The following is a 25673-nucleotide window of genomic DNA, read 5'->3' on the forward strand; positions in this document are numbered from 1 at the left end:
GAGGAACCTCATGAAGGCTGACAAAGGGAAAAGCAGAGTCCTGTACCTGGGGAGGAATAACCCTCCACATCTGGCCATGCTGTGTCCAGTGCTGGGCTCTGCAGATCAAGAAAGACATGGACCTGCTGGAGCTAGTGCCTTTTTTTCCCACAAAATATAGTCATAGCAAGGAAAGGCTTCAGATTTTACCTGTTGCATCAAAACAACTGTCAAAAGAATAAAGAGACATTTGAGGCATCTTCGTAACATTAAGTCCAAAAAGACCTTATGTTGGTTGGAGAAGAGAGGCTCTAATGGTCACTGCATTAAATTTTCCAGCTGAAGGAAAGCAGATGCCAAAGCTCAGAAACTCCATCTCCGAGAGCGCCTAAGAAATATCATTCCCAACCCCAGTGGAAACCCAGATCCTTTGCAAACCTGCTGACACGGGCCACGAGCACGGGCCAGTAAGCAGAGGAAGAGATGAATCCAGCATCTCTTCTTGCACAGAGAGCATCTGTCTCCAAACATCTGCTACAAAGACCGGCCAGCACTCCAGCTCCCCACAGTTTTGGAGGTAGGACAGCCAGGCTCACTGAGGTGGGTTCACCATCCTTTGGGTGGGGGATGCTGAAGTGTTTCCCTCCCTCCACTGCAAGCCCGGTCCTGAGGGGCAGGAAGATGCAGGAGGAGAGCAGGAATTGCCGGGACCCAGGCGTCTGCGAAGGGAGGTGCAAGGCGCTCCTGCGGGGAGGGTCTTGGGCAGGTGAGGGGCGGGCTGAGCCTCAGCTTTTGGTAGCTTCACAACAGGCAGCGGGAGCGGGGAGGACCCGGCGGCTGCTGCGGAGGATGCTAAGTTTGCGTTGGCTGCTGCTGCCGCTGGTGAGTGCCCGGCGGCTGCCTCCAGCTTGCGGGGAGGAAGGGGCCACCCCTGGGTCTGGGGTGGGGAGGGAGAGGGTGAAGCACACATCTGGCTGGCCACAGCTGGCTGGTCCTTGCACTGCCCTACAAGGACTGCTCTGCAAGGGTCCGGGAGGTTGGGGGGGGGGGGGAGGCACTGCAACTTTTCTCAGCCCCACCAGAACAGGGAGCAGGTAGGTAGAAAGAAAGATAAGGGAAGAAAAGAAAAAAGAAAGAAAAAAAAATCCAAAATAAAATAAGAAAATATTTCTGAGCTAGAGGTTTGACCCAGGTCTTCTTCTTATTTTTTATTATTTTTATTTTCCAGCTCTCAGATGTTATTAATAAATATCTTTCCATTCATTAGGGCTGTAGTTTTCAATGGGCAAAGAAGCATCCCCAGATTGAGTAGCCATAGTATGGATTTAGAGAGACAGAGGGGGGTGGCTTATTGCCCCTGTTATCCCGAGAAAGGCAACCTTGATGAAGAAGGAGGATATCCAGAAAAGAATATGGATTTGGGACATTTTGCATCTTTGAGAAGGCACTGATATTTTTACTATTGAAGGTAGCTGCCTTTAATGTTACCAAGCAGGAGCATGAACTGTCTTAAGTCCGCTAAGTGCACTGGAGGAAGCAGGTGAGATGTTGACATTAAAGATTAGGGGAGATGTATCAGCCCAGACAGGCAATTCAAGCCGCATGATCCACGGCTAGTGCTGCCTGGGCCAGTTAGCAAAAGGTGATGTAGGTGTAATACGATCATATATAATATAAGTACAATCATGCTCTAGGTGACCCTGCTTGAGCAGGGGGGTTGGACTAGCTGATCTCCAGAGGTCCCTTTCAGCCTCAACCATTCTGTGATTCTGTGGTGTCTCCTCGCTCCCCCGATCTCCAGCTTTAGAGAACCGTTTGGAAACCTTCCTATGGGTGTGATTCCTGGTGACTCATTAATTCTAACTTTAGTGATTTCACAGTTAAATGTTTAGTGTAGGCTAGGATGCAGACACTGACTGTAGGAAATGGGGAGAAAGTCACCTCCAGGGAAGCATTTCTTCTTGTCCTGAGGAAGATAGATGGGATGAATATTCCTCTAGGGCCTGTTTTCCAACACTGATGATAATGAGAGCATAAATGATTACAGAATAGGTTTGATCCTTAACTTCTAAAAGGTAAATTGTAAGAGATGTGAATTCTCTCATCCTCTGGGACTCTGGCTTTCTACTTCTGAGACTTTCGAATTTCTTCCATATTTATACAACTTTATTTGAAAGTGATAGGATATAAATCCTTGCTATATAAACCTTGTTATATACCATTATAGTCATGTCTAATCCCCTTCTTTCAGGGAAAACTAGTCAGGCTGGAGTCTTAGGCTGCTACAGGTAGAGTGACTTTGGCATGTAGACTAGCCTGCTTACAGAGGCATAACCAAATCCAGCTGTCTGCAGAGTGGAACTATCTGAGGCAACATCTGTGTGCTGCTGGGCACTGTTTTAACATTTTAGTGTGTTGCAGCAGATCGTGTCCATAATGAAATACTTATCAGATGGGATGAGAGAAGAGAAATTCCTGCTTTTCAAAATGCATGATCCACATAGGTTTTAGCATCAAACTATTGCTTACGTGTGAGCTCCAACTGCATGTCTAGTAAGAGTCAGTGCTCTAAATGCTGGTGGTGTTAGTGACTGCAGCCAGGTTGATGAGAAGCATTGCACTCTAGGTCAGAGAGAAAGGGAGGGCCAGTGACCCACAGGATGTTTTGAGTAAATAGTCCTTTCATGTGTCAAAGGATCATATCAGAGTGGAAGAAGAATTCTAACACAGATCCTCAAAATAATTCTTTATTCTGATGTGAAAATAGACTGGAAGAGTCATCACAAAAACTTTGTCTGTGAAGCTGGGCACTTTTAACTGCTATCGGCTCCATGGGGAGCTGCATGTTTCAGAATATACTTTATGCCTTATAGAATAAAGCCTTTGATATCAAAAATTACTATTTGCTTCTAAGTGACAAGAAACTGAGAAATGGGATGCATAAAAAAGACATTTCTTGTCTTAAAGAGTTTGAAGTTTGGGGAAACCAAGGATGGGTAACAAAAGAGACTGTGCATTCACTATCCTTCCCACTAAGCTAAAGTGTCTTCTTCTCGAAACATTTAATAGCTTTTCACATTTCTGCTGAAGGGGTGTTTGTTGTCTAAGCTAAGGAATGGAGGTGGGAATGGAAATATTAATGGGCTGTCATTGAGCTATACAGTTGCTTTAACACAGCATTGCTTGTGGTCGTGGATGCAAATCCATGGCTAGCTGTTTAATTCCCTCCCCCCCCCCCCCAAAAAAAAAAAGAAAAGAAAAAACAAATTTGGATGCCTAAATTCCCGATATAGCTACAACTGACTGATCTGCTTTGGAGGAACACTTCCTACCAGGCCCAGCACACCTGAAAATACCCTTCATAGGGAAATGGAAGTGTGGAAGGATCAGTTTGGGCAGTTGGTTAGCCCAGAGGGAATTAATGGAGAGAGGCAGGATCCTATATGATGGGTGCACCTCTGCATCTTCACAGAGGTGTCTGAGGCAGGCAGGAGGAATCTTTTCCTGGAATTGCCTATCTGCCTACATTGATTATTAAAGGAAGTTTGATAGGGAAGCTTAGATAAATCAGCTAAAACTATCTACCTAAAATTAAGACTCTTATATAAAACTACTCATTTAGAGTCGCTTAATACCAGTGGGAAGAGGTGGAAGCACCACAAGAACAATAACTAGGAGTTTGGCTGAGGAAGTTTGTGGACAGACTCAGGCATCTAAGCTCCAGCTGGTTTGATTTAAGCGATACAAATCCCCCACCTTTAGGTAAAGAAGCTACACACACAGAAAAGGAGAAAGTACTCTTCAGTACGGAGCAATATTTGTGATAACGGACAGTAAGGATCTAAGTGTTAGTGGTAACCAAATATTCTACCAAATCTAGAATAAAGCAAATGCATTTCCTTTGAATTTTTCTCAAGATAAAATTAATTAAATATGATTTATCAAGAAAAAAAATTAGTATGCCTATGTTGTCACATATAGAATACCTATGAGTGAATATATACATTGATATACACAGACATATATGTATAATAGATATTTTTTAGCATAAAGTTGTGCAATGAAATATAGTCAGATAAATGCAATCCAATACACAGAAGAGCATTCAAGTGTTACTCCAAAAGCAATCTTGAAAAGATATTCTTCTAAATGAAGACTGTAAGGCAATCAGTGTCTCAGCTTCTCTTGTTCTGTAGATAATCAAGTTAGAGAGAGGAAACAAACACTGAAAATGTCCTCTGGGTAGTCATTTTCAGCCAAAAAGACTCCTGAAATAATCTATTTAACTGACTGAAGAAAAAGATTGGAAATAGGCCTTTATCTTTAGGGTTAAACGTTTTGGGTACAAGACTTCAAGTTAAGGGCAGGACTTTCTCTGATAACTAAATACGTTGTCCGTGCCTGATGTCATGTCTCTGCCGCGGTGACTTCAAGCTTTACAGTCAATCAGAATCAAGAGTGGTAAACATGCTGCAAAAACAAAGTGGATCTTTGTATTTTTTTCAAGTGCATTTGAGCAGTGAACATAAGAAATCTACATCATAAATCTTTGGTTAGCTCTTATAATTTCTTCTAATTTCTGGTGATACATAATACTACTTAAATCACATTATCAATATCTCAATATTACTCCTAGGGCACAAAGTGTTGGAAGCTCTTTGCAGCAGTGATTGTGAATGTAGTTGCATTGAAATGGGTAGGATTTCACAGAGCTCAAGGTTCGACTCTACTGCCTTCAAAGTCATTGGAAACATCGGCCCTGACTTCAGAGCTCTGTCATTCCCAGTCTCCAAGCTTTCTAATTAGCACCCAGTTTAGCAGATGAAGAGAGCTAGGCTTTATGGAAGATCTCGATGAGACAATATTCAACAGACTGAAAAGTTTATGAAAGGCCAAGGATTTCTTTGACTTGGTCAGTAATTAGGCTTGTGTTCAAAATTTTTCATTTTCCAGTTTTTCATCCTGCGACACTATCCATTTCATCAAAATTTCAGTTGGAAAGAAGTATCCATTTCAGAGCACATTCAGCAGTTGTCTGGACTGCGCCTTTCGGTACCATGGGGCAGCCTGCAGGAGTGGCTGATCCGCAACAGAGGAAGGACAGGGAGGAGAAGGATTTTTGGATGTTTTTGGCGTGCCTTTCTGTATCCCCAAACACGAGGTGGGATTTAATCCTGCAAGCTGGGAGTCCGTGTGACGTGAATTGCAGACAGCTATGGTTTTGTATACAGAGGAGAACTAAAATATTCAGGCATCAGAGTCATATCAGAAAAGCTGAACTGAGGAAGCAGATACAGGGAGAACAGGGAGTACAGAGATGATTTCACAGGAAATCTGAGATGAGATCTGAAAGATGAATGCAATGGAGACAGAGACAAAAAGAGCAGTGACAAATGTTCTTAGTAAATGATTTATGCACTTGATGCAGAACCTATTGGTGAGGATTTTGGCTTGCATCACATTGGAAACTAAATCAGATCACTGGAAATACCCCTCAAGTTCTTGAAACCTTCCTATCTTGTCAGCGAATTCAGTCACTCCTTTCATTTTTGTTTAATTTTCAGAAATACTACGTGTCACCAATTTATTCCTGACTCTTTGATCCCATTGAATTGCTTTTTCAAAAGTGACTAATATATTAGGTGCCCAGCTTTGAAACACTTAAGAGGCCCTTGTTTTCAGAGAGCATAGAAAATGTCCCTACTTTTCTCCAAGTGTGCTAAAGGACTTTCTAATGATGATATCCAAAATTCATATGACATCCAAATTACAGTTCTTCTGCCATCACAGCTACCTAGGGGCAGCATCTTTGGAGAAGTTCTCAGAAAAGAGTGCTCTTCACTGAGCTGCACTGTGGCATAAGGATACTGCTAGAAAAAACTCTCTTCTCAGTGCTTGCTAACCCTGGTATTGCCCAATCCATGATGCCTGAGAAAATAGCAATGCAGAGTGCCATGAGCTTCGATTTCATTGTTCATATGTGGGCAGAGGAACTAGCATGTTATAGAGGGAATGAAAACAGCAATGTTACACCTATTGCTGTTACTAACTGTACCGCTACATCAATGCTCTTTCCTCATGGACACTAAGAAAAGAAAAGTTTACAAGTCCAAAATCTGGCTCTGCAAACTCTCTCTCAGGTTTTTAGCAAGTCCACTATTGTTGTAGGCAACGTTTTCACATTCGCTTGTGATTGCTTGTTTTCAGGCAAGATTTGTTTCAGTGGTTAGGCCTTAGATTTAAGACACTCTTGTGAATTTTGGCTGGTCACTGGTGTTCAAGCCACCAAAAAGACTGAAACTTTGTGATGCTCAGCAACGCAAAGCTGAGTTCCTGGAGTACTGTCTACAATGCTGTGTGAAGCCTCTAAATTTTCTGCGTAAACCTTGGGTTGGAGGCACCATATAATGTGATTTTCAGCAAGGTCCATGCCACTGTTTGAAAGCTGTCTAGCTACTAGCAAATGCTGAGCCAAAGAGTATCATTTTAAAGCAGCCTCTGTGTTAGACTGAACTCCCCAGCCCCTCAAATCTCCGCTTGTCTTTGGTTCCTAAATTATCCATTTCTACTGTCAACAGGAGTAACTCTTTTCTTACAAAGGCTCAATGGTTAAGAGCTGATGTCTCCCAATATGCAATACTAGGTCCACCACGTGGAGAAGCAAAAATTACCCAGACTGATTTCTAGAAAACCTATTCCAGGCAGGTTAGAGAAAAAATCTGCACTATTATCTCAAGGCACTGTGAGATTAATAAAAACATAAGTAAGTCATAGCCAACAAATCACAAATAATGTTCTGCCCAGAAGGCTTTTCTTTTACTGTAGAATGGTTTAATGCCTCTCTTTTTCTTAAAGCCTGAGGAAAATCATCAAATTGTAGCATCATTGTTGTTTTCAATTTCTTGTATTTGTGTGTCATTCCAACCCCCTCCCCCAATAACAGTGGGATTACTTCCAGTAATGCTATAAGATTCTTAGTTAACACCAGTCTCATTTTTTGTTTGTTATAGGATAGGCTGTAGGTTACATCTGCAACTGCATTTGTTATTGATATGGGCACTGAAGTGTGCATAATATTTAACCCGTGATAAAAACTCGTGGCTCTGATTGCTTTAGCCACCCGCCCCAAATCCAGCACCCCAAAAGCAAGCAAGATGTGTGCATTCTGATTAATGGCTGAGCTATCAGGGGTAGCAAGATTGACTACAATCTCACCATTGGTGAGTATAAGCAGCAAATTTCTTTCAGAAGTCCTAAACTAGCTATTGCTCACAATCCATGACTGCTCTCAGAGGCAGAAGACTGGGCTACATTGACTAGGGGTCTGACCTGCCATGGCCATTCCTATGTCCCACATAAAATGCACAAGTCCCTGCGGGAAGGATATGGCTAATGCACGCTTCCCCAGGTACTGTACAGGGATTGCACTAGTTTCAGTGGAGTCCAGAAATTATAGAAAGTGAAGAGATGACTTATTTCCTGTCCAGCTGAATCCATGTATATGAATTTAAATGGTAAGGGAATTTATGTAGCAATCACTTTGTCACTGCTACTCAAATTGTTTGTTGTTCAGGCAAAATGAAAATTGAAATATATTTGAAAAGATAAAGTGATACATGGGGATCCTATTAAAATCTGAAAAGCTGCATTTCAAAATTATGTTACTATAGTTAAACAGCAAGAGGTACTATTCTAAGAGTTACTCATGCTAATTTATAAAATGTATTTAAAATTACCCACTGGAGGAGTATAATGCATGAAAAACATTGTATTTTAATTTTATTTTCATACAGTGTCTTTAGTCTTTTTTCTGTTCTAATATTAGGATGTATGAACAATCTCTAGGACTTCATATTTAAAAGCAGTTTGTCTATGCTACTTTAGAGCCCAGATGTAGGGTTCTAGAAATTTTTTTAAGGTTTCTTAAAGATAAAGTTGTATTCTTTTTTTCCCCGAGGCAGATACTATTACAAAATTGCAATAGTCTACACGACTGCCAGCAAAGTTTGTGTTGAGGCTAAAAGAAGTCCGGCTTGCACTTCTCTCTAAAAAACATTCTGAAGGCCAATAAATCAACTTCCTGTGACTGAAAAGGCAATATTAGCCTTGATGCTTTCATCTGCACTGTATTTTCGAAGTCATTAGAGGCTTAGAATGGCCTTCAGTCTTCCTCAGAAATGTTTCAGAAAGACTTCAGTCCATCATTTCAATTACAATCACGATCCCCAGAGCCTCCCGTTTGGTTTTGAATAGCACAGCTTGCAAAGGAGTAGATCTGCTGCTTTATTCCGTGTAAGACACTGTATGCGTAGAAAACGCTTCTATAACCGGTGGAGGTTTAGGGCAGGATTCAGTTGTCCAAACACTGTTTAGTTGCTTTCTAGACTATAGACTCTGTTGATTATGGGTACAACTCATTTGCCTAGACATGGGTGTGTAGAATTATTTAGGACATCCTGGAGGGACTGAGACTTCCTCAAGGGGAAGTCTTGGGGAAGGGAAGGAGATTCCACATGGCTTAGATCTCCGTCGACTGTAAAAGCTCAGATAACTAGGTCACGTGTAGACGCCTACAAGTTTCAGAGAAGATTCAGAGATCATTCTGTTAGTCTCAGCATCAAGGCAGAGTAGGTGACCCCTCCAGGAGAATAATTACATCTTTATTGTCAACTAATTCCTTTAATAGAAAAAAAGTGATTCTTGGGTGTTCCCGAGAGTAATTAGGAATATTTTACCAATAGACAGTTCTGAACACTCAAACCGATTAACTAAAGAAATCCTCCTTATGATTAAAGAAAATTATTTATTTATTTGTCTTTTTAAGAGAAGAAACAAAGTATGTGTGTTTGTTTGGGGGAATCAGTGTTACTGTTCCATTAGCTAAACTCGTTGTCTAATTTTTGCCTGTCGACAAAGAGGTGAAGATCCAAAGATTATGAAATTCATTTAAGTTTTGTGAAAAAGGTAGGTGGGAATGAGAGACAGTATAAATGTTCGATTTAGAGAGAAGGTGCTATATGAGCTCAACTATTATGATATGCCAAAAATCCATACCCACATGTGTATGCAAATTGGCACATATGCAGTATAACATTCACTTTTTCTCTTTGTCTGTCTTCCTCCTTTACATACTGTTTTTGCAGAAAAATCTTCAGCAGGAGCTTTCACATTCTCGGACCCTAAAGTATCAGCCATGAGGTACAAATTGGAAGGAAACTTGGATCTATTCATTGTGATAGTCAAACTTCTTGGTTTGTTTTGTCCTTTTTTTTTTTTTTTTTTTTTTTTTTTTTTAACCGAGGTTGCGGGAATCCATCCAGAATGCAAGATATTCCAACAGGTGATGAAAGAGGAGGCTCTCTGCTTAGAAAAAAATGACTCTATTTCACCTGATTTTAAAGGTAAAATAACAGTCCTGAAACCATAGCTCTGATTTGAATATATCTCATATTGCTTTAGGGGCACAGCGTGAAGGTACTATTTGTTCTCTTGAGCAAAGCTTTGATTCCACATTCTTATTTTATATGGTCTCTGAATAGCTGTTTTGCTTTTACAGGCTGATTCCTCATATTATCTAATTTCAGACTTTTTAAAAAGCTCAGTGTCTACTTTTGGACTAGTCTTCTAGGATTGCCCTTTATAGTAAATGGAGGAAGCTGGGTGACTCTAGAACATGCTTCCTAGCATTTGCCTTAGGTGCTTACTTTAGGATGAGATGAATCATTCTCTGGGCACGTACTTCTCTTTACTGACTACAGAATGAAACTAAGGCAACTCATTCAGACTTTGACAACTTTAGAAACTTGAATTAAAGTAGAAAAATCCTATTTATAATGTCTTAAATTGATGAAGCATTCAATATGTTCTTTACTTACGATCAGAGCTACAAAGAAGCTTCCACGTAAGAAATTAAGTATACTGAAATTATATTGCTTTGAAAATAAATTCAATATTTTTTTGAAAATATTCTCCCCCTCACCCCCCAAAAAGCCACTTTGCTACTTCAATATGTTACATTTCAACATTTATGGAGTTCTTTTTTTTTTTAATTTATTTATTTTATTTCCTAATGGCTTGTTGTGGTGGCTTTTTGAAATATACTATATGCTCATGCATAAAATTTGAAAATTTGAATTAATGTTTTAGAGAGTCTATAAAATATTTAAGAAATGATGTGTGGAGGTGAGTTCTCTTTGCTAGGATTTATGCATCTGGGAAGCATGTTTTGAAATGATTCAGAGTGAAATTTCCAAATGTCCAAAACCTTCCCAAAATTCAGTAATACTTTTCTAGCTAGCTTTTGTTCGAAAAATATGAATCCATCTGAGATTTTCAGTTGGTATGAATTATCAGATGCTCATTTGTTACTGAGGAGCTGTGAGATAAAGATGCCTCATACATTTGGTGTGAACAGAAACACTGCAACCACCTTAGACCATCTGAAAGTCCACCTTTAGCAACCTACAGAAATGTAGAGACCAACCCCAGAATATGTCCTTTGTCTTCCTATTTATTTCTCTGTCAGCTAACCAAGCACTCTAATGCCTGGTCTCCATCTTATGGCCGTCTATTCTATTTTAGTGTTTTTTTCCTTCCTCCTGTCAAGTCCAGAATGCCTCTTGAACAGATTCTGCACCCAGAACACCCTCGAAGTCCTCCAAAAAGTTCTGGCAAAATTCAGGCATTTCCCATAATGATTTATCAGGTGCATTTTCTGTTTGAAAAGTAAAGTATGACATTCCAGATGTTTTCTCTTTCACCAGAAAGATAATTACATGATTTTGGAAACTTTTTTTGTAACAAAAACTATTGAAAGTAGTATTTCTGTTAACTGTTTAAGTCTTGAACGTTTCCTACTCTGATCTTCTTAAAGTTCTTCTTTCTACCTTGTATCTATTGAGATGGAAAGCCTTTAATGGAAAGCTGCTGTATTTGCAGCCTTTCTCAGTACATTTAAAAAACAACCATTAATCTGGAAAAACAATTCATACCCACCAGTTTGTTTAGAATATTTTTAAAATAGACGAAGACTTTTAAAAATTTCCTATCTTATGGTTCAGTTTTCAGGAATTGTACATGAGACGCCATGATAAATTTATAAAGAGTCACTTCCCAGCAACTCCAGATAATTGGAGGCGGAATTCATTTATGCTGCCAAATTTTTTAATCCAAACTAGTTCCTCATTACTTTCTTTGTGTAGAGCGTTGTGTAATGAGTGCCATCAGTAGAGTCCAGGGTGCAATTTCTCTCATCTTGAAGTAGATGTGTAAAATAGGTCAATTGAATCAGGCTCTAAAAATGCTTATTTTTCTCCATTGTCTAAAAAAAATAAAAAAAATAAACAAGAGCCCTAGGTGACTGAAGTAGACTTAAATATCTGCAACATCAGTGCTACTTGATACAGATCCTACTTCAGTTGTTTTTATGAGTCTCAGGTGGCGTGTCCCAATCATTAGTCTGTTGGATATCTCAGTGGGTAAGATGATCTTGCTGCCTCTGCACTCAGTGGTTTCTCTGGTATTAACTTTAGCAGTCACTGGAAATGAAGCCAGATCTGGGACTTAAAACATCTAGGTACAACTCCCACATAATGTCACTTGATTCTGTTTTTTTAACCCCACATTCTCAAATAGGTTAGTTTTTTTACGCTCAGCTCTTCAGAGGTGTTTTAGTCCCTCTGAGAGGGTCCCTTTAGGTATTTAAGTTTCTTATGAGAGTGGGCCACTGCATGGCTAGGTGGCACTTATATTACCTAACTTCGGTCATCCAAAACTTAGCAGCCTAGTTCAGGCTGTAATCACCTAGGTACCTGCAGCGAGTGATTCATTCCCACCCTCAGAAAGGAGCTGCCAGGATATGGGATGAATCATCTGCTAGAAGTCCCTGTTTCTTTCTGCTGATTAAAGAAGGAACATGGCTTAGATTAAGTAACATATTTTAGACAATTAAAATTAAGGATAATGAATCTAGGCTCCTCTTTTCCCATCTGGCAAATTGGGGATACCAGGAATTTCATCCTCCCAAGAGTAATGTGAACATAATCCTATGGGAGATTCTCAGTATTACCCTTTTGGAAGCCAGAGAGTAACTTTGCTTAGCTACAGAAAAGTAATATTACTTCTACATTTCAACTCTTGACAATTTTAGATTTGCCTTGTCATCAGTCACAAACAAAAAAGAATCAGTGAAACAACATAACACCTCCCAAACGAAACCCGTGCATTGTTTTATACCCACCTTACGACTATCTAGAGATTAGTTTCAGTTAAAGCACCGTGCTTTTTTTTTTATTATTATTGTTGATTCAGGCATTTTTACACGCTGATAATTTTTCTCTGTGGCACCCACACCTACTTATCAGCAGACACTGCGTGACTGCAGCTCGAGTCTCTGTGTGATGCATCAGTGACAAAGCCGTGATTAACTCTCTCTTCTGAAAACACTTGTTACCAGACTCATAGCTAGTAGCGTGCCCTGTCTCATCAACCAGTAACCTCTGGTTTAGGGAACCTCCTGAATGCCAACCAGTCAGACGTACTCCTGCTGACGGTTATTTCAGAGGATGCTGAGAGATGTTCTTTCACATCGGCATGAGTCTAATCCCTGTTGAAGTCCACTGCAAAAAATCCTATTGATTGCGTGAGACTGGGATTTCAGCCTCTTTATTTCCTTTAAGCCAGGTGGAATTGATAGGTCATCAGTATGGAATTAAGAGGTCAAAGCTGAATTTTTAAGTAAGTCTGCTTTTCATCCAGACTCTGAATCCAGTAATGAGAAATCTCAAGTATAATAATTATTCCATATTTTTGGGGGGGTCATTTATGTTCTTTTTTGACAATGGAAAGAATTGCAGTTACATGTACATTGTCTCACAAGAGAAAGTGAGGGAATGCTATGTGTGCACATGAGAGATGATGCATTCAAAGCAATCCTTCATGTGCAAAGCTGCAGCTGCTGTTGTGACTCCTATTCATGCATGTGAATTAATGGGAAAGACAAAAAAAAAATCGCTACGGAAGATCATCTGTGTGATGTTCTGTGTCTGTTTCTTTATTTATATTTCCCCCACCCCCAGGATGCCCCAGAGACTGGGATGGCCTAAGTTGCTGGCCCAGAGCAACGTTTGGGGAAGTGGTTAAAGTTCCTTGTCCAGGATTTTTTGAAGAAATCACCAATATGCATGGCAAGACTTTTTATTCTTCTTTTCATACATAGATAGATTTTAGATAGATTTTGTAGATAGATTTTCTGTAGATAGATTTTGAAATAAATCATATTAGTTAAAAATTCACCAGCATATGTATTTTTATGACTTGTCATGGTATCTTATGTCAGCCAACATATAATAATTACCCAGATAAGCTTCTTGATTTGTAGTCAATGCAAAGTTGGCACTCTTTTGTTGTGTGTTATGCTACATAAAATTATTTAGTCTCTTTGGTGGACTGAAAAAACATGTAAACACACTAGATTCTGATTATAAACTGTCTATTTGTAAATCACAGAATCACTGACTTATAAAGTCATAGAATAATTAATATTGAAAGGGATCCTTGGAGGTCATCTAGCCTTACTGTCCAGTCAGAGAGAGGCTAAGTTCAAAGATTAGATCTAACTTCAAAGCTAGGTCAGGTGGCTCAGGGCTTTGTCCACGGGCGCAAACTGTGTTGTAACTGCAAGATAAATTGCCTAATTTAGTTTCCTCTGTATAAAGACTGAACTAACTGAATGAATATCCTATATGAAATGTAGATGTTCCATTGCACCTTGAAATGAATGGGACCATCTGTCTCAACTTCTCAAATGTTTGGTATTAATTCTCTACAGCTAATCTTGCTGAGCATGACCAGACCTGTAAGTATCTAACTTAAGAACTGAAGTAGGAATAGAAATGTGCTATTTCTTGTCAAAAATTAAACAAAAAAAAAAATCCGCAACTCATTCTTTAATATTTTTCACCTTTAAAGGCACCCTTCAAAGAAACTGTACAGAGGAGGCATATTGGTCAGAACCATTCCCACCTTACACTGTTGCATGTGGTTTTGATGAAGGTTCCAGTAAAGGGCCCGAAGATCAGGTGAGCTTTTGATTTCTTGTTTGTGGGCATGTCCAGAGCATCCTCTCTTGAATGTGCTGAGCAGCTGAAAGCTTGCTCACGTCTAAGTCCTGTTAGAATCCAGTTATCATCCTTCAATACTAAACTTCAAAATTTTAGGTGCATTTAGAGCTGCTTAACAAACAATGCTCAGCATAAAGCATGGAAGAAGCAGGTAACAGGGCCGCTTTCCTCTCTAGCCATTCTCTCCTCTTGGTGTCACTCAGTAATGCTTAGGTTGCTTGTCCCAGCTAATGAAGACCTTGGTTCACTGACAGAGGGGATTGAATCCATATCATGCACCTCCTAAGGAAGCTCTACCACACAGTCCATGGTGAATTTTTCAGGGAGCAGGCCTTTGAATCCCTCCTCTTTATTATTTTTTCAGATTTTCTTTGAGTCAGAGAGAAAACTAAAAAAAGAAAGAAAGAGTTCACACTTTTACAGCACAGTGGTCAAGGCACTTATTTAGGGAGGAACTCTTGGATGCTACTGAGTATTTCTGCTCTTTAAATTAGATACTCAGAGGAATAGGAATGAATTCCCATTTTCTCCTGTCTAAAGACCATTATTAGGTGCTCCGTTAGGCTCCAGCAGCACTTCTTTTTCACTCACATCTTCATACGATTTAAATTTTTGCCTTCCTCATCATCATGTATGGCTCCAGGAAGGCAATGCCTCACTAGTGGAGTAGTTAGTAGTCACTGGTGGAGTTAGTTTCTCAGTGGTAACCTCTGCTGCACAGCTGATGGGCACTGGTTTACAGAGCTGTACTTTCTCCCTCTGTCTTGAGTTCAGACCTTTGCTAAATTGGGCAGTTTCAGCACAAGGGGATAAGAGTGTCTCCATGCTCTCATCTCCACTCTGCGTCCAGCAGAACTCTTATATCTCACGTGAATACACACATTGGGGGATCATCAGTGCCTTTTCCCCTTCTTGTGGTATTTGGTAGAAGCAACTAATTTTCCCCAATCTATGAAAGAAAAAGTCTAATATATAATTGCCTGTGTTCAGAGTTATGAATTAACAGTGGAAGAAAATGATTTGCTGCAGACTGAAGTAAGACATGTAAAGTTTTGGAGGGTTGTAATTTGACAGGCATCCTTCCCTTCAACTTCTAATGCTCCTGGGCCAGTCAACACCAAGTGTCATTAGAAGATGGATTCTGGCTTTACAATCTTTACAATCATGTTAATCTTGACCTCAAACTTTTGCTGAAGCCCTCAGTTGATTGCCTATATTATCTACATATCACTAACACTCTGGCTGTTGTCTGGACTAAACCATTTATCTCTCCAGGCATGAAAGCTCAAATGCAAAAGTGCAAACACATATGGAATGCTATGTCCAGGTCTGGGCTCCCCAGTACAAAAGAGACATGGAGCTACTGGACAGAGTCCAGCGTAGGGCTACGAAGATGGTCAGAAGGCTGGAGCATCTGCTCTATGAGGAACGGCTGCGAGAGCTGGGCCTCTTCAGCCTGGGGAAGAGAAGACTGAGGGGGGACCTTATCAGTGTCTATAAATACCTTAAGGTATTTATACCTTAAGGGAGGGCTGTCAAGAGGATGGGGCCAGACTATTTTCGGTGGTGCCAGATGATAGGACAAGAGGCAATGGGCACAAAAAACCCCAGAAACACAGGAAGTTACACCTGAATATACGGAAGAACTTCTTTCCTGCAAGAGTGACAGAGCACTGGAATAGGTTGCCCAGAGAGGTTGTGGTGTCTCCTTCTCCGGAGAGATTGAAAACCTGTCTGGATGCGACCCCATGCAACGTGCTCTAGGAGACCCTACTTGAGCAGGGATTTGGAAAAGATGATCTCCAGAGATCGCTTCCAACCTCAACCATTCTGTGATTCTGAGCTCAAGTGTCTAAGTCTTTAGGAAATATATACACAACTAACGTAATCCATTTGGCTTCATGAACCTAAAACCTTGAGCACAGCTGTAGTAAGCAGAACAAACTCAATTCCCCACCTGCAAAATGTGCACTTCTGCACTTCTTTACACTGTAGAGAAGCTATAAAGATAAATGTATTAAACAATTCTGGAGCATTGCTGGAAACCCTGCAACTACTTCAGAAGGGATACAAGGCTCTCCAGGCACTGCACACAGTGTTCTCCAGCCCTGGGGCAGAGCTAGCATGCAGGGTTGTCATCTTCATAGCTAAACTCTCTTACTGTCCAGATCAGGGCAGCTTTCTCCAAGCTGTGTACTGGTAGCAGTTTCTGCCTTGCACTAGTCAGTGACTTGTGCACAGATATAGTCTGCACTACATGGCCACTGTTTTTATATACCCTACAATAAAATACAAAAGACATCCAAATGCTTCCTTCTTCAGTTGAAGAATGTATTTTCTAACTTACACCTTTGTTTTAAAAATACTATAGAAAACACTGGGAGTATTTCAGAAACATCAGGATGATTCTTAGGTTGTCAGGGTTACCTGATATATTTATGGCTCTACTTAAAATTGCTAATGGCAATGCTGCCTTTTGGATAAACAGAGTTTGGATCAATTAGAGAACAAAGTGTCCACTGAATTTACAAGGAGGAAATTTACTTGGATTCAGAGAATTTGGTTTCTTGGGATTTTGAATAATTAGGTGATCTTGTAGTGAAACAGAATAAAATTTGCATAGCTAAGGCTATATAAACATGCTTCATTTTTCTTATGATACAAGATCTTTCAATGCAAAAATAAATTGAACTATGGTGAATATTGCCGTGTTACAGCATAGGGCTACTGAATGAACTGTGTTTGTCCAAGGAATCAAAGACAGAGAGCTAGTTATCTTGGCCTTAACTTTCCCATCTCCACACTGTTAGGTGACTTCACAGTGTCTTGGTTTCCTCATGGGCAAAATGCAAGCTTTATTTCTTTATTAGCTGTTGCTGCTTAGCCATTTATGTTTATGAAAAACAACACTTCTCAGTTCACATGGAAATATCCTTCTCACCTGAATGTAGTAGAGTCTGACTCTGTTCCAAAAATTACTGCTTCACAAATCACTCATCTGAAGGCTTCCATGCCTGAGTCCTTATCTACCTATAGGGGAAAACACAGTTACTTAGAAAGTTACCATTTTCCTATTGAACATGCTCAAAGAAGTCATTGTTTCAGAAGAGCTGTGGGCTGTGGAACTAGAACTAAGCTTGTGTAGGATTAAAAAAATGAGACATGTTAGTGATGAAGGGAAAAACTTTATGTAGGTCTCAAGTACCCAAAGCAGCACAAGGTAATGGGAATGTCCAGCTAAGGGAAATCACATCTTAGTGAAATGAGCACACCAGAATGCATGCTGCATAACCACCAGAATTTGTCTGTGTTTTCTTTTTTCATAGAAATCATATTATTCTGCATTTTGGAGTGTCTACACTGCTGGCTATGCAGCATCAGTGACTTCACTCATTACAGCTCTAATTGTCTTTGCAGCCTTCAGGTAAAAGTTTGGTCTCTTTCCAGGGTGTCTCAAGAGAGTCTCATGCTTATTCCTTTCAACCCTCTGTGTTTTTCTTTCTTCCTTTTTTTTCTTTTTTAATTATTTCCAAACACTTCTGAGACATTACATTTTGTTGATGACAATGGGCTCTTCTGTTCTGTTATGGCTTTTCCTTGAAGATGCTGAAACAATAAAGCTGACTGGGCAAACTGTCCATGCAGTAAATGCCGCAGGCTGTTATTACTATTAACATAAAGTAACTATTCTTCCAGTGCTTAGCAGGGGGGTATTCTGCAGAGACTCGGCATGTCTCATCCCTTGAACCTACAGTCATTCTAAATTGCCCATTCCCTCTGTGAAAGACCATTGCTTCCATAAACGGGAGCTGTGGAAGAGGTTTAAAGAAATTTTAATGTCGTGTTTAATAACTCTGGTTATTAGGAAAAGAAGTCTATTTTTGATTAGCTCCAATGCACTTGAACAAATGTCCTGAACTTTCTCTGCAGATGAGAATGCAGAGCACAGAAAGAGCTTCCTAGAAGACATATATTGGCAGTCTCAGAGATTATACTACAGAAGGACACAGGACACACCTTGATCTGTCCAAACCTTGAAGGATATTCCTTCAGCTCCAGATCAAACTGTGTGGACAAGATAGTCTAGGAAAAAGCAGCTACTGCTCTGGTAGTCATACCATGCAACTCATACCCATTGAGTGCTCGGTTCTGTTCTAGCCAGAAAGGAGCTGAAGAGCCTTTTGCAGGTTTTTTTAACAAAAATTGCTATTTAGGATAATTAAAAGGTGTTATTGAAGTACATCCCAAGAGTCCCAGAGTTACTCCCTGCTGCTGATAACTCCCTCAAATGTGTGGTGATTCAAGTAGAACTATACTAGCACTTTTATTAGCCTAAACAGATCATAACTGCTCTACTCCCTTGTGCCTAGCTCCCTCTTAAGTGGTGACAGATCATATATTTGCATTGGAAAGTCTGAAGTCACTGCATATTCCTATTTGTGTCTTGATGAGACCCAAAGAAATTTCTCTTGAAGAACAATCTTTCTATTTTTTCCATGTCAGAAAATTCCACTGTACGCGGAATTACATCCATATGCACCTATTTGTCTCCTTTATCCTGAGAGCAATTGCTGTTTTCACCAAAGACGCTGTTTTGTTTGCTGATGAAACCATGGACCACTGCCTAATGTCAACGGTACTAGTCTGCTCCTCTCTCCTTGATTTAATGTTTAATCCTTGATGTGAAGGAAACATGGAAAAAATTCGTCATCACATTCTTTTTTAGCTTGCTAGAATTGAAATCATAAAACAAATAACCTATAGAATAAGCTACATAAACCAAGCTATGGGCCATACTCGGCCTTGGTATATGAGGTGTAGCTCTGTTGACTCTAATGGAGATAGATTCGTTTCTATTAGTAAAATTTTCACCTATAAGAGAGTAGTTCTCCCTTTCCAAAAGTCTGTAGTAAAGTCAACTGAAATGATAGAATCCATAATCTATAGAAATCTTGTGTTTACTCCTTCATTTTTGTGGGGCAATGTTAAATTTTTATATACTTGTGAAAAAAAAGTCCCTCTTAACCCCATTAAAAGAAGATCTAATACTTTTTTTTTTCTTCTTCTGCATTTCTAGGTTGCTTGTAAGGCTGCTGTGGCATTCTTTCAGTTCAGCATTTTAGCCAACTTCTTCTGGCTTCTCATAGAAGGGATATACCTGCAAACACTGCTTTTGCTGACCTTTGTTTCTGATAAGCAGTATGTGTGGTGGTTCATATCTGCTGGCTGGGGTTAGTACTCTTTTCCACTCTGTGTTATTTAGTATTTCTATTCACTTTAGAACTAGATAAAATATTTGTTCTGAGATGATTTCTTTCAATAAAGGGTGCCTATTCATGTGATAGTGCCACATCAAAACAACAGCATAATTCTTCCTTTCTTTTTGTTTTGTTAAATATTTCATGTTTTTAAACTTTGAAAGAGAGGATATAATCCATTTCTAGAACACAATATATTCACTCAAAAATTGCAGCATTCATCTTTATGGTTGAGATTAATTTCATACAACTACAGTCATTTAAAAGTAATCTAATCTAAACTCTCCAAGTTTCTCCTGTAGCCAGTAGAGTTAGATAGGCAGGTCATGGTGGTAATTAATCCTGTTCTCAAATAGATGACTAATGTGGCTGGATAACCTCCTGGAAATATCTTTTCTTCCTCCACTGAATAGAGAAGTTTAGACAACCAACTTTAAGTAGATATTTTGTTTTTAGTAGTCAGAATTTGATATATTAATCTTAGTTCACATGAGTTCAGTTCTACGAAGCAAAAATTGTAGTTTTTGCAGCGACACAGCTTTAAAGAATCTTTTGAGTTTATATAGCAATTAAAATTGTCAGAATTATCAAATTGCCACGGTATGTGAAAATTATAGAAAAATAATATTTCTTTCACTGCAGAGAATTGTTTATTGTAGCTCTGTATGTTCTTGTATGTCACCTTGATCATTCTAAAGTGGAGGTACCCAAAACAAGAGGGTACCTTTTTGGCTTAGGAGTGAAATCCAAGTTCTTCTGAGTTGAGCAGGAATTTTGCCTTCATCTTCAGATTTTTAGATTTTATTTAGGTACCTAAATTTAAAAATGGATGAATTTTCAAAAGGAGATTATGATTTAGAGCTACTCCCATTTTAACTGCCTGAGAGTAGAGGCTTAGGACTTGGTTAATCACAACTAACTCCACACAATAAAGAAAACGCCTCAATTAAGAGAGTAGTAATCCTCACCTCCTTTTATAGTCAATGGGGAGTGAGAAACATCACAAGAGCAACTCAGATTTTAGGTGGCAGAATGTGGCTATTTCTATTCATCATTGAAAAAGGCAACTGGGACTGAATATGGTCCCATCTTAGAGACCTCAAAAAAAGGGCTAAAATGAGGAAGGAAGACTTTTGTGCCTTTCTTATAGATCCTAAATGACATGTAAGCAGATATTACCCGAATTTCTATTGATTTATTGGTGAAAATTTGACCTACTTCAGAGTCATTTTCGGGGGAAGATTTGAAAGTCACTTAGCCTTTGGAAATTCAATTGCAGAAAAGGAGAGCAAAATTTAATTACCTAGTTTATAGGACTATTTAAAAAATATTATAAATAGCTATTTAACAAATGCAGAAAGATAAGCAGTGATGGAGAGAGACTAGAATCAATCATCAATTCCTGCAATTTAGGTAATGAGGTCACTAGAACAAATTTTCACAGACTATTTATCAGCTATCTGGTCTACAGTGAATAGTAGAGACACTTCAGGACAAAGATGAAATCTCCAGTGTGCAAGGAGTTGTGTGATGGCCACAATTCACAGGATAATATAGCTCTAGTTAAGTAAAGGATCCCTCAAACTTCACAGGTGCTTGTAATTCATATGTAAACCTTCCAGTAGTACTCTGATATTATTTTTGAAAATGTAGTTCCAAAATACCCACCTATTCTCCCTCACTTTGATTTAGTTCTCCTGGAGGGTAGAGAAGGGGGGGGGGTATTTTTTTCTCCTGAATTGAGAGTTAAATTCTTTCGTTAAGTCATTACAAGATTTTCTGGTCCATTGCCTGAATTTTAATATATATACAAGCTACTGCATGGTGAATCTTCTCGCAATAAAGTTTCTATGGGAAATAGGAAGCAAAAAAATACTAAGTTGTGCTCCATGTTGATTTGTCCAGGAGCTCCCACTCTTGTGATGTCTGCTTGGGTCCTCACAAGAATCCATCACCAAAATACAGGGTGAGTTACTGTTTGGGTAAAGAACCTGAGGATAACTTATATTGTGTTGCATTTTGATTTACTAACATGGAAACATTAGATTAACAACAGATAGGCAAAAACATTTGTCCCCCTAAATTTGTGCCTCTAATCTTTAAATTTCAAAAGCAAGTAAATGAGAAAATAATCAGTGTTCTGATTCTGATGTATGTGGGGACAGCACTAAACCTGTAATTGTCATTGTAAGTATGAGCAATTTGTTTAGTTTCTTATCATCCAGACCTTGAAAAAGGTGGATTTTAAGAAAATCACTGCTTCTTTTTAAAAACAGGCATAAAATTCTCATCTTAATTTCTTAAAATGTGTATGTCCACATGTTATGTCTTGGTAAGTAGTTCATTCTTTCAATTCCATTCAGTTCTTTCAGTCTTTTTTATATCCTTTAATATGGGAAACAGGTACAAAGCAGAAGTTTGCTCACTAAGAGATACCCTGAAGGCTTTCAGGTCATTTTATACAGATGATCAATCAAAAAGATGCCATTTCATATCTACCTGCTCAAGACTCAGGATAATGATGTAGAAGCAGTAAGTCTTGCAGTCCACTCTGTTTGGCACATCCTATTTTCCTTTCTTTATGTTACTTCACTGTGTCAGCATTAGACCAGTTCTCCATTTTAGTGTTTCATAAATGGATGCTTTTTATTTTTCCACAGCATATGCTTCCCTTTTGTAGTCAGGAGAGGTCTGAGGAAACTTTTAATTCTTGTCCTGTTCTACTGCTCCTCTTCCAAGAAAAAAAATGCCAGATTGGTGGGCTAACTTGTTGAATCAGTAGTGGAATAATCTGGCTCAAGATGGTTATGAAGAGAGTTCAGCAAAAGATGGAAAGAATGAACAAGAACTCAGACAAGTCCTCACAGGGTTAAAGAAGGGACTGAAGACTTCAGTGTCCAAACTTTGGGTGCTCTTCCAGTAAAGTGCCTACTCATAGCCTACACATTACAAGTGGGACAATAGTCACACTATAATGTAGAAGTTCTATTAGTTGCCCATAGGCAGCTAGTCTGAGACTCCCTAAGATGTCCAAGACATGTGGCTAACAGACACACAGTTTCTGTGAGTTTGTGTCTTCTGTAGCAGTAGCTGAAGGACAGGTGGGATACATCAGCGTTCGGCTGACGGTTATGTGTGGGCAACAAAAATGAGTCCTAGATGTCTATACCTAATCTAGTCAGTGTTCTCCCTTTTTAGTCCACGGAAAGAAGTAGACTTTATTAGGGCTTTATTCCTCTTCCGTATTTTAGATGTCTGCTTTAAGATGAGATGCAAGATGCCATAGGCTCCTCTGCTGTGTTGATCTCCTTTGACTGCAAAGGAATGTAGCTGAAGAGCTCTGAGGAAGGCATTTATACATAGGACGATGAATCCCTTTGCAGATATCTCCGTTCACTTGGTTACTCTTCTGATATTAGATATATAAAGAAGACACAATATCAGCACCACTCATCTTTTCCCTAATAGCCTCGCAAATGGAAAATCCAAGTTCTTCAGCCAGAGCTGTTTTGAACTCACATAACTCACAGGTCAAAGACACCCTGAAGTCCAACATGCTGACATAAGCCACTATCTGGATGCCTTATCTTTGTGCAGCCAAGCATCCCATGTCACAAAATTAGAAGATAAATTCCAGAGAGAGGGAGCCTGATATAACCTAGCATGTAAGTCACTTGACTGGAAGAAGGAAAAACTGGGATGTTATCAGCATTAAATGTGTGAACAGCCTTAATGCAAGGACCAAAAGCCCAATCTGCTCTCCCTCCTCATGGTACCTTTGCTAGGGATGTGGACTTCTCTTACCCGTTTACCTTACAAGCCACAAATCATTGCATTCTTGACTGCAGAGTAGTTCAGTCTTTGATCTGCACCCTGTAAAATAATCACCTTTTCAACAGGAGAGTAGGAAAGAAGCCTAAAAGTATAAGCATGTATTTTATGACTTCACATCGGTTCTCAGTCCTTGCCTCTTGATGAGTAAGTGTCCTTTTATCTGGGCTGTGCAGAAACTTTTCCAGAGGTATGGGGGTGGGAGGACTGGCCTTTGAAAACTTAATGTCGAGTCCTTTCCTATCCTGATACAGAAATGCTTTCCTGAGTTGCAAACAGGTCACATGGAATAGATAACTCGATTGTCTTTGTTTGCTGTTTCAGATGTTGGGATGATGATGAAAATGGAGTAGTGTTATGGATCATCAAAGGCCCCATCCTGCTAACTGTATTAGTATGTTTTTGCAAGTTGTCTTGGCCATCTTTTGAAATCATAAAGCTAAGTTTGTGTCTCTTTCTTGTAAATTGGAAAAATTCACTATCATGTGCTATGTTTGATTTATTTTGGATATTAAACAACCAGAAAGTATTGTACAGCATCCTCCCTCTGCCTTTTTACAGCTTAAATCACAATGTGAAGGGCAAATCATATGTTTTCTAGAGTCACGCTAGGAGCTTACGGAGTCACATTGCCTCTCGTTCCATAGATTACAGTACTGTTGTACCTCCATAAGCCATTTCTGAAGAAAAACAATCCATAACGGCAAGACTTCTAGATCATATGTAGCTAATTCAATACAAGAAATACATGCAGATTTTTTTATCTAGCACATTTTTTAAACAAGTTCTTAAGATGCAAACCTAAGATGAAAATTACTTCTTAGGCGCAGATTCATTCCAACTAAGTTTAGGAAGCAAACATTATGTCATTTCAGATGGCAATCGTTATCATAATCAATGAAGGGAATAGGAAAGGATATTCCTGAAGGAATAGAAGGTCGTGTAAGACCTTCTAGGTGGTGAAAGTCGAACACAAGGAGTTAATATCGCATACGTAATGGCACTGAGATATGCATGCCTATATTCATTCAACATTGAGCAAATGTTTGCATCTAATAACGGCATTTTGATGAGGAAAAATAAATAATGTTTCAAATGCTATTGATTTGATCTGAGGTCAGATCTTCACTGGCTTGTATCAATGTACTTTGTGTGACTGTGTTTTTAAATATAATTTATACCAACTGAGGATGTATTTTCACACTGTAACAGGTTTACAGGTCCTATCTTGTCTTTTCAGATTAACTTTATTATATTTATTAATGTGATCAGAATTCTAGTCCATAAATTGAAATCTCAAGAGGGAGGAGGGAGCCATTCAAACCACTTTGTGTAAGTATTTCTGAGTCTGTTGATGATGACCCATTTTAGCTGCTCTACAAGATGTTTTGTGAGCAGGAGCACACGATGTTCTATTCCTTACTAGTAGAAAGGGAAGTTCCCAGAAAAATATTAAAGAGTAGACTTCTATTTTTATCCCAAATCTATTTTTATCCTTCTTTTTTCTTGTGAGACGGGGAGAGGAGAAATGAGAAGTCTACAATAAAATGCTTAGACTCCAAGTAATCCACCTTGAAAGACTAGATGCCAAATGTACATCACATAATGATATATCTATCCATCCTGCATCCAGACCTTTCCACACAAACGACCACAAAAAGATAGATACAGATACTCTAAATTCTCATCTGTAACATGAAACTAACTGAATCTTGTCCTTGATGTTTGCAGTCTCTAGAACATGCAATGGAGATGTCATCAATACAATCAGAGGACTCTTGCAAAGTATTTGGCTCATCCTAAGACATCCGTGAATACCAGTTAGATATGACACAAGGGCTGCAGGAAACCTGTGCTCTTCTGAAGTGAGCTGAAGGACAAGCAGAATACCCTAGGACAACTTAAATGGCCCTGGCACCCATTTAAAGCAACTGAATCAAGTTCCATGGATGATAATTATTGGGTAGCCATTGATAGATGTTGAAGCTTAGACACTTACATGGTAGATACCTCCATTTGACTGAGATTGATCACAGGAGGGCAGATCAGAGCTCTTAGATGAGTGACTCTACCTTTGTGTTTTTAGTAGGAAACAGAAGGGGAGTAGAAGTAGAGAGTAGAAGGTCAATCCAAAAAACTTGTAGGCTTATCTGGTCATCTTTTTTGACCAGATATTGATGGCAAGAGTGGCAGAATAATATTTCCAGAACTTTTTTGGACATAGTTGCCTCCACGCTGAAGTTGATCCTCTGTAGAAGAATTTGTTCTAATAAATGCTATCACTAATTGCATGCTGTTAACAGAGCTTTGTTACTTTGTTCTTGGTTTGCCAGGAGACTTGCTAAATCCACTTTACTTTTGATCCCTCTCTTTGGAGTGCACTATATTGTATTTGCATTTTTCCCGGAAAGCACTGGTCTGGAAGCTCGACTTTATATTGAGTTGGGCTTGGGTTCCTTTCAGGTAAGCCAGACAAAAATTTATC

At 39.2% G+C, this 25673-nt stretch overlaps 1 protein-coding gene across 1 annotated transcript in view; it reads left to right on the forward strand.

Annotated features, from left to right (window-relative positions):
- Positions 1–462: 462 nt before the first annotated feature.
- LOC134137632 (vasoactive intestinal polypeptide receptor 1-like) overlaps positions 463–25673 on the forward strand; it is a 29566-nt gene continuing 4355 nt past the window's right edge. Inside the window, 13 exon segments of the mRNA XM_062570851.1 lie at positions 463–579; positions 779–802; positions 804–861; positions 9300–9380; positions 13056–13163; positions 13948–14057; positions 17426–17523; positions 18603–18735; positions 19177–19330; positions 21263–21323; positions 23513–23582; positions 24429–24520; positions 25522–25651. Coding sequence (XP_062426835.1) covers positions 463–579; positions 779–802; positions 804–861; positions 9300–9380; positions 13056–13163; positions 13948–14057; positions 17426–17523; positions 18603–18735; positions 19177–19330; positions 21263–21323; positions 23513–23582; positions 24429–24520; positions 25522–25651 — 1236 coding nt within the window.

The sequence above is a fragment of the Rhea pennata genome, chromosome 2, assembly GCF_028389875.1.
Source record: "Rhea pennata isolate bPtePen1 chromosome 2, bPtePen1.pri, whole genome shotgun sequence".
Lineage (NCBI taxonomy): Eukaryota > Metazoa > Chordata > Aves > Rheiformes > Rheidae > Rhea > Rhea pennata.